We start from the raw sequence: 17,980 nt of genomic DNA, 5'->3' as shown, positions 1-17,980 counted from the left end.
TTCTATTTATCTTTAATCTAGACTGCTCCAAGCTCTGTACTATCAATCTCTGATTTCCACTGATACATTTAAAATAAAACAAAATAAATTCTCTACCATTTACTTCCCACTATGTGAAGTTCAGGACAGGGGTTGAGGGCTGGAGTTTGGACATGTGACCTTCCTTCTTGTGCCTATATTTCCCTGCTATCATTTCTCCCTGGACTAGGGCACCCTAAAATCTCTGTTGTCCACTTGCAGTTTTACCCTGACAAGAAGTCCTTTCAAGAGTAAGACTTTTCTCTCCCTGGGCCTAGACACCTCGTTTTTGGATCCCACCTTCCTTTGTTCTTTCTTCTTCATGCTTTCCACTATTGGTTTTCCTGCTCTTACACTCGTGGTTCACCAGAACATAGATACATATGTAAGAACAAATGTTTTAATGAATTAAAATAAGATAGAGGGAAAACAGTCTATGGTTAAAGCATTTGTCCCTGACCCATCAGGTCACTTTCAGCTCTGGAAGTCATGAAATCTGTGCATTTCAGTTCTGCAGGTAGAAGAAAATGGTGGTGATAAATCTTCTTACTCAACAAGTAGTTCAGTTATAAGCCCTAATCTGCGAAATATGCTCAAATAATATTGTGTTGAATATCTGAAAATAGGTTTGAGTAAGATATCTGAGCTGCTTAACCATTCCTGATACCATAAAGGGTATATTATTTGTGCTTCCCTTACTTCTGCTTTTGCAGTCTTACTCCAGCATTTGCCCTGGCTCTGACATCTGTGTGGACCAACTCACCTGACAAAAGCTGAGTATTTGTAATGGCTGAGTAGTAGAACTACTTGAATAAAAGAGCCAAGCATCAGCTGAGCTATTGCCTAAGAAGGCAATTAGTTGCTCACATGGGAGGAAGCTGTTAAATTATTACAGTTTTAATATGTAGCATGTTGTTAACCTGTGTCAGTCTTAATGTATGACTTCTTCCTTAAAACGTGTAATAATAAGCAAATGAATGGAGACAAATATTTTCTTGGGCTACTTCTCCAAATTACTTGTACTATCATGTGATCTTTCCCAACACTTTCCCTTTTTTTTATGTCATGTTACCTTAGTCTTGGGTCTCCCTTTAGCCTTCCTAAGGTGTCTAGTCTGCTAGCATTTTGCAGTTTCCCTTGCTCAGGGGGACAGTCGCCCCTGAAACCCAACTTTGTCCTCTTACAGCTTTAAAAGGCAATATGCACAGCTTCACCCAATACAAACTTTACCTGTTTCCCGCTGACTTGCATTTTGCTGAAGGTAGTATTGCCTGTGTGGTGCTTAGCTGTCCACAAGGGTTAACACACAATACTGTGTAAAATCCATTGTCTTAAACCCATCCTCCTTCGTGTCAGGGCAGCACAGCTTAGATCCCAAAACCAAACCAGACAATGATAACTGTGGAGCTATTTTGAGAAGGAGCATTTACCGTGGGCCTAGTAGTACTGCGTTCAGGTGACAAGGAGGCATGTTGGAGGTGAAGTTGAATGAAAGTAGCTCCTCTCTTAAAGGACCTCCATTGATGTTGGATAAAAAACCACCCCCTAAATGTATCAGATACCTATGGGGTCCAGTGAGGCAGATCATCCATCTTGCAAAACCGTAGGAGCTCCCATAGTACCCTTCCAGTGCAAAAAATAGGACAACTGGCGTAGTTTCAGCCTGTAACATTTACGGAGGAAAAAAATCAAGACAAATATTTTTGTCGTCTTTTGATGCCTTCTGAGAAATATAAACAATTGCACACACACGAAAAAAGAAATCGTAGCAGTAGATTGGTTTTGTTTTGTTTGGAATATGATTAAATAGTTTTCTGCTCCAAGCTTCAACAGAAACTGGAAAGTTAGTTGCTTTGCATAAAGTTGATTGACTGTTTATATTTCATTATATATAGAACACTGGACATTGAGGTTTTTTGGTAAATCTCTCAACAGCAAACAATATTACATAGCTTAATAAAAGACTGTATTAGTTGCAGCAAACTGCATTTTAAACAGCATTTTACATCAGTAAAATGAGCAATTGCTTTTTAACTAACTGAATAGAAAATCAGTTTATGAGCAACTATTTTCTAAAAAAAGCAGAAGTGATAGAAATTAATGCTTTCTAATATGAAAATTATCAACTTCTAAAACATCCTTTGTATACAAATCTTCAGAATTTTGTGCATAGTGTGTTTAGATTGATAAACTACCGTATTTATTTTTTGCAGAAACATTTCTTTCCGGTAATTTAGAGTCTATATTTATGGAATATCTCATTCAGGTGATCAGCAAAGCTGAATTCACTCAGCATTTTCATTTAGGAGAAGCTTTCATCAACTTAGTCTCAATTCCTTCAATGTTCCTAGAACCTGGGCACTGGGAAAATTAAAAAATTAATTTGCATTTGCTCTCCTTCATTTTCAGTCAATTTCAGTGATCTTGGATAATATGAAAGAAAGCAATTCTATCTGACAACTAGGAAATAATAACTTGAGACAGTCACACCTTCTGGTTTTTTATTTGGGTTTTTTATTATTTGTTTTGGGGTTTTTTTTGGTTAGGGGTGGGGGTTCGTTGGTTGGTTTGGGGTTTGTTTGGGGTTGGGTTTTTTTCTGGATTTCCTGCAGTCAAAAAAGAACATCCTTCTAGTACAGTCTTATTCTGAGAACATCCTGCCTGCAATTCAGTGATACTTCTTCATATAGAAGGACATTCCAACAAACTGAAAATATTAGGGAGGTATAGTATTAGTGAAAAATTTGTGAAAAGTACTTTGGCTTCAAAGTCTTTGACAGATGATTGATAGAGTAATAAAGAAATAAATAATTTAAACACCAACAAAAATGCCACTTGAGATGCAATTAAAGTTTGGAGCACAAATGCTGCAAAAAAATCAATTCTGTTTTCTTCTGTATGTTTGTGGGGTTTACAGACTAGAATAAAGTGGTCAAGGAGTAGTTTCATGTACTTGTCTTGGCCAGAACTAACCTTTTTTCACCCCAGAATAGATGTTTCTGACAAACTCATACGAAATTACAGCACCATGTAAAGAATTGAAAGGATGAAATGAAGCATATTTTAAAAAAAACCACCTAAGTGTTACGGTGCCTTCATGCTTTTGGGGAAGATTTTACACTGTTGCTCTACTTTGATCAGATGTGTTTTCAGAGAAAATAAAGAGAAGTGAAATTCACCCATGGCAAATTTATGTTTTTGTGCTTAGAAATATGATCTCTTTTTGTGTATCATTTTAAAAAGAAGTGAAGGAGAGTGTCTAGGGATAATTATGCAATAGAAAAAATAACAGAGTGGTGGAAATTTTATGAGAAATATTAACAACAAAATAGAGAAAACTATTACAGATCTTGAGGAAAATAAAAAGAAAAGCATGTTGTTTGGAAATCTGACCAACGAATTACAGCTTTCAGTATCTATTTGTATCCTTTATTATGGTAATCTCTTGGATAAATATTCACCAATCATTCTTAGAGACAAACTTGGCTCCCATAATTGACTGTCCCTAAACTAATCAAATGGATTCTCTTTGGGTAGAACTGTTTAAAGTCAAGATTCAGATTACAGTAGAGGAAAACAGCAATGTCCTTCTGTATTTCCTTTTTGCCATGTTTTTTGTTCCTTACGACATGAATGAATGGTTGTGCTACATACAGTGTTTGCCCAGCCAGTGGAAGGTGGCAGCGTTGTAGAATCCTCCATATTTATGGCCCAACATTGAGTATATGTCTGTCCTGCCAACCATAAGTGTGGTCAGGAGGCATTACAAAAAAGCATTTCAGTTGTAAAGTTACAGCAGAAGATTTACTTCTGAAATACATAATAGAGAATTAAATGTCTCTATTGAAGTACATCCATAACAAAATAACATTTCACAAAATACGAGTAGCACTGCTAGCAATGTGTTGTAGGCTTTGTGTAAATGATATTTGAATAGTTCCTTCTTTAGTTTAAAAAAACCCTCAGCACCTAAATGTGGCATGTAGTTGCTATATTAACCATTTCCGCCTTTGTTTTCTGTTTAGGAAGAGCCCTTTGTCATGGTGTCTGAAAATGTTCTGGGAAAACCCAAGAAGTATCAGGGCTTCTCAATAGATGTGTTGGAAGCCTTGGCTACTTACCTTGGCTTTAAGTATGAAATTTATGTTGCACCGGATCACAAATATGGGAGTCCTCAGGATGATGGGTCATGGAACGGACTGATAGGAGAACTGGTATTTAAGGTAAGATTATTAATAACTTACTAAGTAAGGTCATGTGATAAAGCTAAGCAAGACATGGTATATTGTGTTTCTATCAGCCAGTGATAGCTGAGTCATTGATAGCATTTTGTACATTGCATGTTGCCAGCATTTCACAGTGTGCACTGAGCAGTAAAGAAAAAGCTGGAAATAGCACTTGCTAGTAACTGTATAAGAATCAAGGCAATCTCTTTTTTCCAACCAAAGTAAATTCTAAATGCAGTCAAATAATGGGATGCACAGCATCCTAATTAATTTGGCAAGACCTAACACAAATGAGTTGAAGAGGCTGTTCAAAAGAGGAAGAATTGGTGTTGCAGTAATTAGCAATACATTACATAAATAATGTATAACACTTAGAAAAATGTTGGGGTGATGAATACATAAAGTATATAATCAACAGAAAATGTTTTATTGATATATAATAAGACATTATGTAGATGTATGAATAGGAGTAATATATTCTCTATTCTGTCATTAATAAACCATTTAGTCTACTTAATTTTACATTAAATGTTCAATATTAGGTCATAAATAAATTAAATCAAATTCATATGCAATGTTTTTCCTTTTTTTTTCCCACTCATCCTATCTGCTTGCAGTTTCTCCCATTGAGAGAGAGAAAGTTAGGCAGACTCTATTCTGCTGGTGCCTCATTTGTACCATGAGTATATGTATTTTATTTGCTCTTAGTTAACAGGGAGAGACAGCTTTTACAGCTATAGAGGCCTACATTTGTTTTATTTCTTTAAATAACTGCAGTAGATATTCATGTAAATAACTTACTCATTGGTTATAGAAGTGTTTTTCCAAACCTGCAGGTGGAATTTAATTGATAAGCACAGCAAACAGTAAGGAGCAAAACGGTCAGATACAGGACCCAGCTGAAAGTCAGCAAAATGCTGGAAAAGAAAATTTAAAAAAAAAAAAAAAAAAAGTATTAGCCCCATGGGTTAAAAATCTGTGATAAGTTTAACCTATTCTGCCTTCCTGAGCAGCAGGAATCTTTGTCCATGGCACATTTCATATATCTACACTGTAGTAATAAACTTCCTTTGCCATCTCCTTATGTTCTTGTGAAGCTGGAAGGTGGAATTGTGTAATTGTGTAGATGGTAAGCTGGAAACACTTAGAAAAGTGTATTTTCCTTCATCTTCTAAACTTTACAACTAAAAATCCCTTATCTAATTAGGAGATGTAACACCACAATGACCCACTGATTTATTTTTAACCATTTTTTCTGCTCCTAAATCTGATGTTATTCTAAACCCTACTCTCTACAGTACTCAGCAGGTCACTGTATGAGTCTACAAGCTAAGAGGCATCTTAGTCCTAGATGGCTCTGGAAAGGAAAGTGGACCTGGAATGTTTTTTTTATTTATTTGCGATGAATGATTGACAAGGCAAAACTCTTAACAACTGAAACGGCTGACTGGAAAAATATGTATGGCATTCTTGTCCCCTTGGTAGGTAGGGATTCAAATAATGCTAGTAGCTTGCTTATGGTGGTAACCATCCAGATCTGTAAATCAGTGTCATGAGTGCAACAGATTGACCAGTCTGGTCTGATTTTACTGTAATCTGTAATCTGGTCTGATTTTTCTGTAAATGAGTCTTAATGAATATGAAATCTTTCTGTATGGTTACAAAGTATGAAGAGTTAATGGAACTGCATTTGGAATTCAAAAACTGTGTTTTCCCAATGCTATGTCATTGTATCATTTTTCATCTTCCTTACCCTTAGAGAATTAATTAACAGTAAAGTTCACTGTGTCCTTCTCTCCCATTCTCTGTCCCTCTAAAGGCAAAAGACAACCTCTGGGCGAGCAGCCAGTGTATATCTACCCCTTACCAAGTGCAAGCTGTTCTTTAAAGGCGGCTTTCTTATTTACTGTGAACCAAGTTCTGCTCCCAGAACTCAAATATCTGTCTGCTTGGCAACTTTATAAGGGGAAGCAAAAGAGCAGAGAATAGTTTTAAGTGAAAGGTCTAACCTGTTTGAAACACAGTGTTTCCTTGTTTTCCCAACCAAGATAGTCTGGCCAACAAGTAGAGGAATTCCAGAAACAGTGGGAGTGCTCTTTGCCTATTAGTATGTCAGCCAGAAATGAGTTCTGCAAAAGACAAATCTCACTCAAGGTAATGACAAATAGCTGCCTTCTCTTTTTGTGTGCATAGAATCATAGAACCATTCAGATCAGAAATGACCTTTAAGGTCATCCAGTCCCACTGTTAACCCAGCATTGCCAAGTCCATCCCAAAATCATGTCCCAAACTGCCACATCTACTTGCCTTTTAAATACCTCCAGGGAGGGTGACTCAACCACTTCCCTGAGTAGCCTGTTCCAATGTTTGCTCACCTCTTCAATGAATAAAGTTTTCCTAATACCCAATCTAAACCTAGCACAGCTTGAGGCCATTTCCTCTTGTCCTGTTGCTTGTTACTTTAGAGAAGAGATCGACCCCCACCTTACTACAACCGCCTTTTCAGGTACTTGTAGAGTACCTGAATTGTGTAGAGAGCATCTCATTGAGAAAGGTGTCTGTGGCCACTACAGAGGATGTGCCATATGAAATAGCAATTTCTGTAACAAGTAAATGATTTCTGTGTTCAAGGTCAATATATACTGTTTGCATTAACCATATTCAGCATGCAGCAGTCTCTGGTGTCAGTGAGAGCAGTCCCGGGCTGAACTTGTTTGCAGCAGCCCTGCTTGAATTGGATGGCAGGGTAGAAGCCCAGCTGTGCCAAGTACATGCCCTGGGTCTACAGCTGGCTTTGCAGACATGACATTATGCCAAGTTCACTCTGTTTCAACTTGGAAGACAAGGTTTCTGTTGGCTGTTAAAGTAGGAGCTGGAATCAGTAGAACAAAACAACTGGTCTTTAATTTGAACTTGGAAACTGATTCAAGCCTCTCCTTCTTTGATTGTCAAGACCAATATTAGATACACACTTGGTCCATACACTTTTTCTTGTCAAAATAAACTGAAAGTAGCCGTGCCATGTAAAGCTTTCTGTTTGCTAAGCACCTGAACCAGGTCATCTTCAGAGAATAAATGCTTCTTGAGAGAAGCACGTGGTGCTCTTTTCCCTCTCCTGTCAAATGACCAGGGCTCTCACTGCATCCTGTAGAGCTTCATCTCACCAGCAGAATTAGCTCAGAGAGCAGCAGCTTTTTGTAGAGAGGCTGAAACCATCTCAAAGGAGCAGCACTTTACCACAAATCTTTCTCTAACTGTTAATTATCTGTGTCTTTTCGCAGTAATTCCTTTAGTTGCCTTCTCTCCACATTGCCTAAGGGACATTGCCTGTGTGACAGGCAAGAGAAGTCGCTAGTGCCACTTCTGGGAAAGAGCAGTAGGCTTTCCAGTATGACTCTGGACTTTCTGCATTTCACCATGCTACCTTGATTGCTAGGATTCTTTTTCCAGGGAGGAGCCCTCAGGGAGCAAACAGCATAGGGAAAACTTCCTGATTCCAGTTAGGTCCATCCAAACAGAAAAAAGCCGAGTGGAAGCTTCTTATGAGGCTGTTTTTCTATTGCACCTTAGTAAGGGGAGTAGCATAAGAAGGAAGCAAGCATATTGAGAGGACAAAGTGAGAAAAAAAATCATATCTGAGTAAAAGGATTTTTATTTGGATGTATGTGTGTTAACTTGAGTAACAATGTCTCTCTGATTAGTTTTTGCATGTCCGTAGTAGTAACTGTGTAACGTGGGACTGTGGTTTATTGCTTCTAGCACTTGTTGAAACTTGATTTAACATTGAAAATGGATAAAATGAAGGGCCTCACAGGAGAAATTTAGAGTAGATTCATTTATTTTCCCTGTTCTTGATCATGAATTACAGGAGTCATCAGAAGATTGTTTTCCATATGTACAAGATGTGCTTGCTTAAGCACTAGCTTAGGGACATTTTGGGAATTTCTAGGCTTTGCTGATAAGCTGGTTCTCTGACACCAGTAACAATGCTATCAGACCCATTTGGTCATTTCTTTTGGATTTTCTGATTCTGGTAATGTTGCTCTACAATGGCCACAGGAGAACAGCTACTAAGGAAGATAAATATAAATTCCTCAGCAGGTCACACAGAGCAAAACAATGCCCTCTGCTGTTTTTTCAGTCAATTTCAAAAGTCATAGTTTCATTCATGAGAAACGTGTAGGACATTCGAGAGTTGGTTGATTTTGGCACTGTAAAAACTTAGTGAATGAAGAGCTATACATGTTTATAATTCAGATTGGCAGGTTTATATCTAAATATTGACATAATTGCATGCATTTGCCTTTCTATCTCAGAAGCACTAAGTGAACCTTTACTTTTTCAGACTGATGTCTTCTCTGATCCAATGTGACATGTTAATGACAAGCATTTAATTTTTTTTTCATCTTCCAATTTTGAAACAAGTTGACAATCTATATGTAATCAAGAATGCTCACCATCAGTAAATATCAAGTGAAGCTTAAGCTTGGTTTTGTGCTAGACATATAGTTTTCTGGTACACTGGTGTTTATGACCCAATTTAGTAAGTTAAGAATATGAGTTGTCGTATTTCAGTGTAGCTTTTTTTTCTTTAACAACTGAACACAGGAGTGCTAAGAAGTACTACTGAGGAGTACTCTCTTTCAGTTTGAAGCCATTCCCCCTTGTCCTGTCACTCCGTCTTTCTTGTAGGTTCCCTTCAGGTACTGGAAGGCTGCAATTTCATCATCTCAAAGCCTTAATTATATATGTAACATATAAAGTAGCAAGACATAATTATATCACTATTGTTGCTGCAGTATAACAAAGGAAATGCAACATTTCCATTAGGACAATATTGTTCCACTGTCATTGTTGGCTGATAACCAGAGTGGAACCATAATGCCAGGGAATTTAGAGAGACTGCTTCCCAGAGATGCAAATTAGAGGTAGTATTTCCATAAATATCTTATGGTCTGTTTTTTTCATGCAATGCTTGTCAATGTATTTTATGGGGAAAAAAATATGTTTCACTGTAAAAGATGGGGAGGGAGCAGAAAAAAATTCTATTAGTCATACAGTGAACTATTATTTGGTAAAAGTATCTTGTGTATGTTGCTTGTCAGTGGAGAATCTTTAAGCATCTTACAACAATGCAACTTGATTTAGCAACTCACAATGATCTAGTGCAGTAGGGAAATATTTTAGTAACATGCTGACAATTGATACCCAGCTAAACTTAAGGAGCAAATAGTAAACAAATAGTCTAGGACTTTTTGTTTCCATATGCCCTCTTTTAACCCTGAATTCCCATTTTGCTTTTTGATATACATTCAGCGGAAAAAACCCAAACCAATGCTATTCATTAAATACAATAATAATTTCCTGTTTGACAATTACTGGACTTTTACATTTGTAAATTATTTTAAAACATACTTATAGTCACAGCTGTGGAAAACAGTTCAAATGCTGACTGCTTTACATTTTCTCATTGGAGCTCAGACTTGACAGTTAGCAGATACTGTGAATCACTAGAGTCACTCATTGACCAGAAGTTTTATCATGAGAGGATAGAGAGACTCAAATAACCTGAATGTTTCCATGGACAATTCTAATTACTGACTGAGTTTGCTGCTGCCCATGGGCAAAGGACAGTTAAATCATCACTCACAAAAATGTGTTAGGAAGGGACATGAAGTGACTTCATGAAGCCATACTTTCAGCTGTGCTCATCAGCACAACTTCACTTATGACACTTATAACACACAAATTAAAGCTGAAGCTCTAATTCATAGCTTTTAAGCAAATCAATATTTTCAAACACTTTTTTGTCCAAATTATCAGGCCTCCAGCTGTCTCCTGCCACTTTCTCAATCCAATGAACAATCAATATAAATTTAAATTAGCATCATTTAAACTGAAATCTTATGTTCACTGTGATTAGAAGTATGTTTTTACTATGGGCTGCAGAGTGTTCTACTCATCCCATTAAAATGGCCCAGTTGATTTACAAATTTTTCTAATCAGTTTTAGCCGCCATACCTTCCCACTCGGTATTTCATATCACATTTCTAAGGAACTAGTAATCTCTGTCTTCTTTGGGCAAGAGGAAAGAAATTCAAGAGAGTTAGTAAAATTTGACTTTCAAGCCTCTGTGCTCTCCTCACCCCTTTCCAAAGGACCACACTGCTTTAGGCAGAACAAAAAGGGATTAAGTCACAGTAGTAGCAGTTTAAATATTTTAAGTACTCTTTTTCATATTAAAATATCTAGAATTCACAGTCTTATTGCTCTATATTTGAGCTTTTTAAAATGGTATCCATGTGTCTGCTTTAAATAACCTTTTTTGTTTTCACTGCACTTCTAATTGTACCCATGAAAAGTAAAGTAGCACCTGCTGTAATTGTGCCTGGTGTCTCTGGAGATCTAATACATGCTGTGAAATACTATGATTAGATCAAGGAATATTATTCATTCTCTTTTCATCAGAAATGGATTCTTTAAATTACACAAAAAATGTAAGTGGCACAAAGCAAGTCGAAGGTAGCTGCAGGACAGGTTGGCATTGCTGGAGAAATTGCTTGTCAGGAGGATATAGAGGAATAAATAGTAAAGGAACTGCATGCATTATCTGCTCTTCTGCACTTTAGACTTTGCAGACGAAATTGATGTTTTATGGTATTTCAAGTGCTCCTAGTGTAGTAGCCCTTTGTCATGATCATCAGATCATCAAAATATTGGATATGGCTTTATCAGGCAACTAATTTCCTCTGATTGGGTCTGCTATACACAAAATCTGCCTTTTGCAACAATTGTATTGATGGCTTTAGTAAGCCAGAGTGACAAAAATGACCAAAAATGGATTTCTTTCAGGTCTTACCTGTATTTGTAGTATTTTGATTTCTTGGAAAATAAAAACATGGATAGCTGATGTGCCAGAGTCCACCAAGTGAGGTTTGCTTGCAGAAACTGAGACACATGGTATATCTACTCTGTTCAAGCCTTAGTCATGTTTCTGTGCTCACATATATGATGCTGAAGATGTTGATCTTGGCATCTGCTTCGCCATAAGTTTAGCTGCTATAAATCACAGAGGAATAAAGATCTTTTCTGTAGCTCCTACTTATGCATGTTGTTCTCTCTCCCTCTCCTCAGAGAGCTGATATAGGGATCTCTGCCCTAACCATCACCCCTGACAGGGAGAATGTGGTGGACTTCACAACGCGTTACATGGACTATTCGGTGGGCGTGCTGCTTCGGAAGGCGGAGAAGACAGTGGACATGTTTGCCTGCTTGGCACCATTTGACCTCTCCCTGTGGGCATGCATTGCTGGCACTGTGCTCTTAGTAGGGCTACTGGTCTACCTCTTGAATTGGCTCAACCCCCCACGCCTTCAGATGGGATCAATGACATCTACAACTCTCTACAACTCCATGTGGTTTGTGTATGGATCCTTTGTGCAACAAGGTAAGAGACAGAGGGAAACGGCCTCCAAGACAAAACCTATATACTCTCCCCATTGCTATAGAGACCTTCCTTTTCCCTATCTCCCTCCCACAACCCACAAGGAACAGGAGCACTTGTGGTAAAAGGTTTCCTAGATATTTCACTGCCCGAGTGTGAGAATCATGAGAAATTCAGGGCACTACTGCTAGCTTGTTGTGGTTTGTTGTTGTGTCATTAGAGAAAGGTGATTTTTCTCTGGGTAAAAAAAGAAAAGGTATTTCTCATCATCTTCTGGAGAATTATTCATTGTTAATGAGTGCTATGTTCTTACACAGTCAGATAGAAAATGCCTTAGCATTTGGATTTTGAACTAGTCTTGTCACTATTGCTAAATGGTCTGATTGTACCTGATATTCTTTCATCCCACTTCTGATTTATTTCAGTTTTCTTGTATAATGTTTAGACTCCAGCTTCTCTGGCCTTCCTGACTGCTTTCTCAATTCTCTCTAGCATCTGGTGTAGCCCAGGGTGTTCCCCAATTCTGCTTGTATTCCCAAGTCCTTCACAATCTACTTCTTCTGGCAGAACTTTAAACATGCATCCTAAATACATCAGGGCCTTCAGATCTTGGCTGGGTACATACTACTTAGAATTCTGGTCTACAAGTTACGGTTGTAATGCAAAATGGAATAAGAAAACACAGCTTAATATAAAAACAAAGAAGATTTAGATAATAAACCTTGACAACAAAACAGAACGAATACCTTCTGGCTTATCCATGTATTTGTTCATCAGTCACTACTGGCACTGCAGGTACACCTATTTGTAATTGTATGGAGCATCTGCTCTACAAAGAGTCATGGCCACTGCAGCTTCAAAACTCCCAGATTATTTTTTGATTTTAACATGAATTTGGATGGAATGGTAAAGGTAAAGGTATCATTTATGTAACACCAGCAACATGTAATTTAGAATTACATTGTTCTCTGTTAGAAACAATCAGATGACATCCTAAAAGCTAAAGGTATCCATGAAAATCAAGTATGAAACTCCTAAAAGTGGAAAAACGCTTTTGAAATTATCTCTTGCATTGAGCACTGATGACCAGCTGAGGAAAGCTGAAGAGATTGTTTCATGTTTGTTGTGAATTTTTTTTTTAATACAACCAAAGACTTAAGAGCCAACTGAGAGCTACAGAAGTTTTTTGAATGTATGTGGGTGGGTTTATAAAGTTTTCTTTCTGTCCAAAATATTCCCAGTGTAACTGTTTAGGGAATCCAACTGTGAGACAGCAGTTGGTCTGTTACAGAACGAGACTCCTTACATCTGTCTTCCTGTTAGGTTAGAACTTGTGAATTAGTTTCTTCACTGCATGAATGCAAGTCATTTTATATAGGTTTATTAGCCTTAGCATCCCTGCTGTAATCCCAACATTAGTCCCTAAAAGCTTTATAGGAGACTGCCCAACAAAGGTTTAAAGGAGGCAAAGCTGGTTTAATCACACACTTGAATCTGAGCAATTCTTATCCGAATTGTTTGCCTTATGTTTATCCAAGTAAGCCTGTGTTGCTTGGTGTCCTGAAGTTGCCTAAGTCATAGATCCAGACTAACAGCCCCTAAGGGAGCCCTTCAATACATTCTCAGCTTACAAAGAAAAGGGTTTTTAGACCAGTCAATGAAAATGACTGCTTAAGGAGGGCTTAGAGGGAAATGAATTCAGCATGAAGTTGAGGAAGAAGTTAGATGAAAGTAAGTGGGATCAGGTGACAAAAAAAGCAGAATTCAATAGAAAAGGAAAAAAAGGAAATAAAAAGAATTTATTTACGGAAATCTGCATCCACTTCTTGTGGTAAGAGGGACATGAGGTGCAACTCGTTATTATTAAAACCTGCTGGTGGTACATGGCATCTGGGAGCACAGAAACTGTTGTAGGACTTCAGAAAAAGAAATTCACAGACCTTGGAGGGTGAGAGTAATTATTTACAGAGGGAGAGAGATCTTACCACCCTACAGAGTGGATTTTCAACACATCTCTATAGAATCCACTAGAATAGTATAAAACATTCCCTTGGCTCCTACTGAGTGAGGGAAAGTACTAGATACATCTCTTCTTCAAACAACACCCAGTACTGTCCTTAATTTTCTAGAAGGAAAATTGAAAGACATTTAGTAATCAATTGATATGAAAATGTGTGAAACTTACAGACTGATTTAAACATAAAAGCTTAGAAGATCTCAGAAATCCAGTGTAAAAGAGCAAGAGATCCATTTATAATGTCAGCCTGTATTTCACATTCAATTTGAATATAACAAAAACTATATTAGCTGAAGCATTATTGTTTACTAACCCTTGTGAATACAGACAAATGAAAGTAATTTTCATTGACAGAGTAACTGACTATTGTCGTAATTTTGCCTCTGTTTTCACTCATCAACTCTTCATTTAGCCGAAAAACTCTGCAGGTTTTATTTGTTTTGGAATACCAAATCCGTTGCTATTAATTGTGATTGGCATATCTTAAGTGTGGCAGTATGGGACATTTCAAATACTGTCACGTTCACTTAAGAAGCCTTTCAGCTGCTGATTTAAAGCATGACAGGGTACTCATTTCTGTTATCAAAACATACCACCAAAGATGCTTTTATATCCTGTGCTGACAGAAACAAAGCAGCATGAACCAAGTGCTTTGATAGTTCTGGATTCTCTGTTTGGAGCTAGCAAGTGCTTTCTGGTGTCGTCTGCTCTTTCTTTCCTTTAGCTAGAGGAAAAATTTGCAAGCACACAGACTGGCTGCAGACCTGCCATGGCTCTGAAGACAAAAGAGGCCTCTGGTGCAACAATACAAGTAATTCTTTAAGGAAACCCATAACCTATTATGATTGAAACAAAAAGGATTTGTTTTGCTTATTATTTCTGAAATAGTTAAAACCTGCATATGTTACCAAATAGCTTTAGCTCACTGTGTCCCTTTTTATTTTTGTTCAGCCTTTACCCTGATGTCCTGTTAAAATTCTATTAGCAAGTTTTAACCTTTTGCAATTTTTAACAAGTTTTAACCTTTTGCAATTTATGAAACACCAGAGAAAAATACTGTGTCATTGTCTATAGACAAAAGTCAACACAGATCAATCCAGTGGTTTTGAAGACAGGTCCATGATTACTGTCATACTGAGTTGCAAAATTTAAGTATTTTTAGTTGCTTCCTTAAAGGTAGAGTGAAACCTAATGTCACTGCTACTTCTATCACTTAAACTTAGGTCTTGAACTTGGCTTCCATTTTTTTCCCCTCATGTTTCAGTGACCAATCTAAGTACCATTTTGAGACTCTGGTATTGTAGATGTATGTTTTAAGTTGCACTTTGTATTTGATGTTCAATCATTACAGAGATCGATCAAAATAATATACATTACTTTTGTAAGATACGTGATTTTTTTAGTAGAAGAGACAATTTTGAGGATAAAGCCGCAGTGTAACTGGGGAGGCTCAATTAATATAAAAATGTATAAACTGCAAAGTGGTTTTTTTTCTTATTCTGTACTCCAGATCTTCATTTAAAAAACAAAAACAAAAACAAAAACAAAAACAACAAACAAACAAAAAAGGAGTGACCAGTGCTTTGAAATGCTTTGACCTACCACCCAGTATACCCACTGAATCTGCAATATACTGTGACCACTAAGAAGGCAGAGACTTTTAGGTGATCTTGGCCATGCTACTGTGGATTACATTAAAAACAAATGCTTCTGACTCTGAAGTACTCATTCAGACATGAGTAGTTCAGACAATATCTGTTATCTCCAATTTGCCTATTTATGTCTAAGGATGAAGCAAATTTGTGGATTCAGACTGTGGAGGATTATAGTTGTGTTGAAATTTAGTGTCACGGCTTCTGAATTTGTTCTTTTCCACTTGTTTATCCTAGAAAACTAAGTGGCTAAAGCTCTGTATTTCACTTCTTATGACAATTACCTATTGTCAGTTGGACAGAAAGTGTTGTTACAGTTTCCTTTTCAAGTGGGTTTCCTATCTCTCTCACTCTGTATTTCCCCGTGGCTTCTCAAGCCCCTCCTCACAGGTTTTGTTCTCTGCTTGTCTCACACTGCAGCTGGTGGTCACCATTGCTGTAGCATTCTACTTGCATATCACTCCTTAACCCCACAGGTCCTGCTTCTCCTGCTCTTCTCCATTGACCTGTCTCCTTCATGGTCTTCTGTTAATATGTATTCAACAAAGTTAAACACATAGAAGTGCAAAGTCCTGCCCCTGGGGAGGAACAACCCCATGCACTGGTGCATGCTGTCTGATGAGGTTGTGGAGTCTGTATCCTTGCAGTTACTCAAAAGCTATCTGGACACGACCCTGGGCAAGCAGACCTGGGTGACCCTGCTTGGGCAGGATGTGCGTGGACAAGATGACTTCAGAGATCCCTTCCTACCTCAATGAGTCTGAGTAATACATGAATAATGATTTATTATGTAGTCTTTGCTCTAACTTTTGTGCTACTCTATACAACGACATTTTGCCTTCTCTTCAGCCATGGTATTGTTGCTATTCCCTCAAATTTTGCCCTAACAAGAACTTGCCAATATTGGGAACCTGCCATATGAAGACCAAAGAACAGTCTTGGAGAAGAAACTTGGGGTTTCTAAAACTTTACTAAAATCTTCATCAATATTAACTGAATCAACTCACTGCAATGGCAGAATTTATACTTGCTGAGAACCTAGTTTAATCTCCTGAAGGTTTTCTATTAGCTTCCTGCTAGGGGCTCTTCTCATGAAATGCTCTAGGAAGCTCTCTGCTCTCACCATTACTGGAGAAAACCTACGATTTAAGAAACAGAAGTTCAGGATATAGTTATTTCCAACTCTTTTTGTATAATAGATCAGTTTTTGAGACAGGTGAAATGCTGCATAATTTTTACCAAGAACTTGAAGAAGAATGTTCTAGAGGATTTTATTTTCAGAGGAGACTCTCAAATTTTGCTTCAGAATACAGTGATAAGCTTACTTAGTTTAATAGAATTCCATCAAATGTAGACAAAGTAATGAAGTTACAGAAAATTACAATGTTTTGTATTTAGTATGAAAGACACAATAAAAGACTTAGTCTATCTCTTATCCCACTCTACTCATTTTGCTTTGAATTTTTCTGTAAGAGGAGGTGTTTCTGAACTAGCCTAGCTGGATTTTAGATTATGCAGGTAAAGATGTAAGGCTCTATTTCACTTGGAAATGTCTATAAGAAAGAGAACCAGGGAGATGATTTTTTTTTGTTTTGCTGTAATGGGAAATATCTTTTAAATGGCTGAATCATTCAAGATTTAATCACTTCTCTGTAATTGCAACAAAACAAACATTCATTATAATTTTATGAATAGAATTTGACCATAGGATAATGTGTGCTTGAAGTATTGCCCAAAAAAGCATTATTTTCTTCAGAGATCTTAATATTCTTGCTTAACCTAGGAAAGTTATGAAGTGGATTATATTAAAGCATCACTGCTGGACCATTTTTTTATCCTCTTATGTTTTGGTTTGTTTCAAATGCTGGTCACAACTGGAGTTTTTGATTGGTCATCAGTGGTGTCAGTAATGGCCAATTATGTTCATAATGCCCAGTAAATGAGCAAATCTTACTGTTTGCTTTGCGTAAATTACATTTCATAAGAGCAATAAAACAGACTCCAAGCCTTGGCAGTTCTCAGTCATTATAATACTGCTTGGATGGTTAGAGCCGCTCAGAATTCTGCCTTGTTCCTTGTATTACCACCCAAGGTGTGATATAATCCTCCTGAAATGCACTGCCTGGAGTCTGCTGTTGCTTAATAAATTACTCCATCTTGCTTGTCTCGCTCTGGGCATATTCCCTATCAGCAGGAAACCATTATGCTGTGACAATTTTCTTAGCGACATTTTCTCTTAATTAACTGTACAACAAACTCTGTGTATTTAATATTCAGAGAAAAACCCTAAAATAATTTTTAAAAAATAGTGTTAGAAATCAAGTATATCTTCACATGTGTTATTTAGTGGTGAAGCCTGATTTCTTTTAGGTTTTGTTTTTGTTTTTTTTTAAGTCTAGAAAATCAAAAAGATCTAGTGATCCAGTATAAAGACTTGAGGACTAAGACCTATTTCCTGATTTGGATTCTGCACCTGATCTGCTGGCTGACCATAGAAACTTTATTTAATATCTTAGATATCTGTTGTCAGTTGTAAAATGGAGATATTACCCATCTTGCTTCATAAAAACATGTTTTATATCTTCTGATATAAGGCAAAACTTAAATGCCAGTCTCATTAATT

At 37.2% G+C, this 17,980-nt stretch overlaps 1 protein-coding gene across 2 annotated transcripts in view; it reads left to right on the top strand.

The window, feature by feature from the left end:
- GRID2 (glutamate ionotropic receptor delta type subunit 2) overlaps nucleotides 1-17,980 on the top strand; it is a 695,515-nt gene that overhangs the window by 557,843 nt on the left and 119,692 nt on the right. For both annotated transcript variants that reach the window (XM_032686347.1, XM_032686346.1), the window contains 2 exons: nucleotides 4,044-4,241; nucleotides 11,379-11,691. In XM_032686347.1, coding sequence (XP_032542238.1) covers nucleotides 4,044-4,241; nucleotides 11,379-11,691 — 511 coding nt within the window. The remainder of the gene's footprint in view (nucleotides 1-4,043; nucleotides 4,242-11,378; nucleotides 11,692-17,980) is intronic.

Source organism: Chiroxiphia lanceolata, chromosome 4, assembly GCF_009829145.1.
Source record: "Chiroxiphia lanceolata isolate bChiLan1 chromosome 4, bChiLan1.pri, whole genome shotgun sequence".
Lineage (NCBI taxonomy): Eukaryota > Metazoa > Chordata > Aves > Passeriformes > Pipridae > Chiroxiphia > Chiroxiphia lanceolata.
Note: the sequence above shows the minus strand (reverse complement) of the source record. Positions and strands in the feature narration are given on the sequence as shown.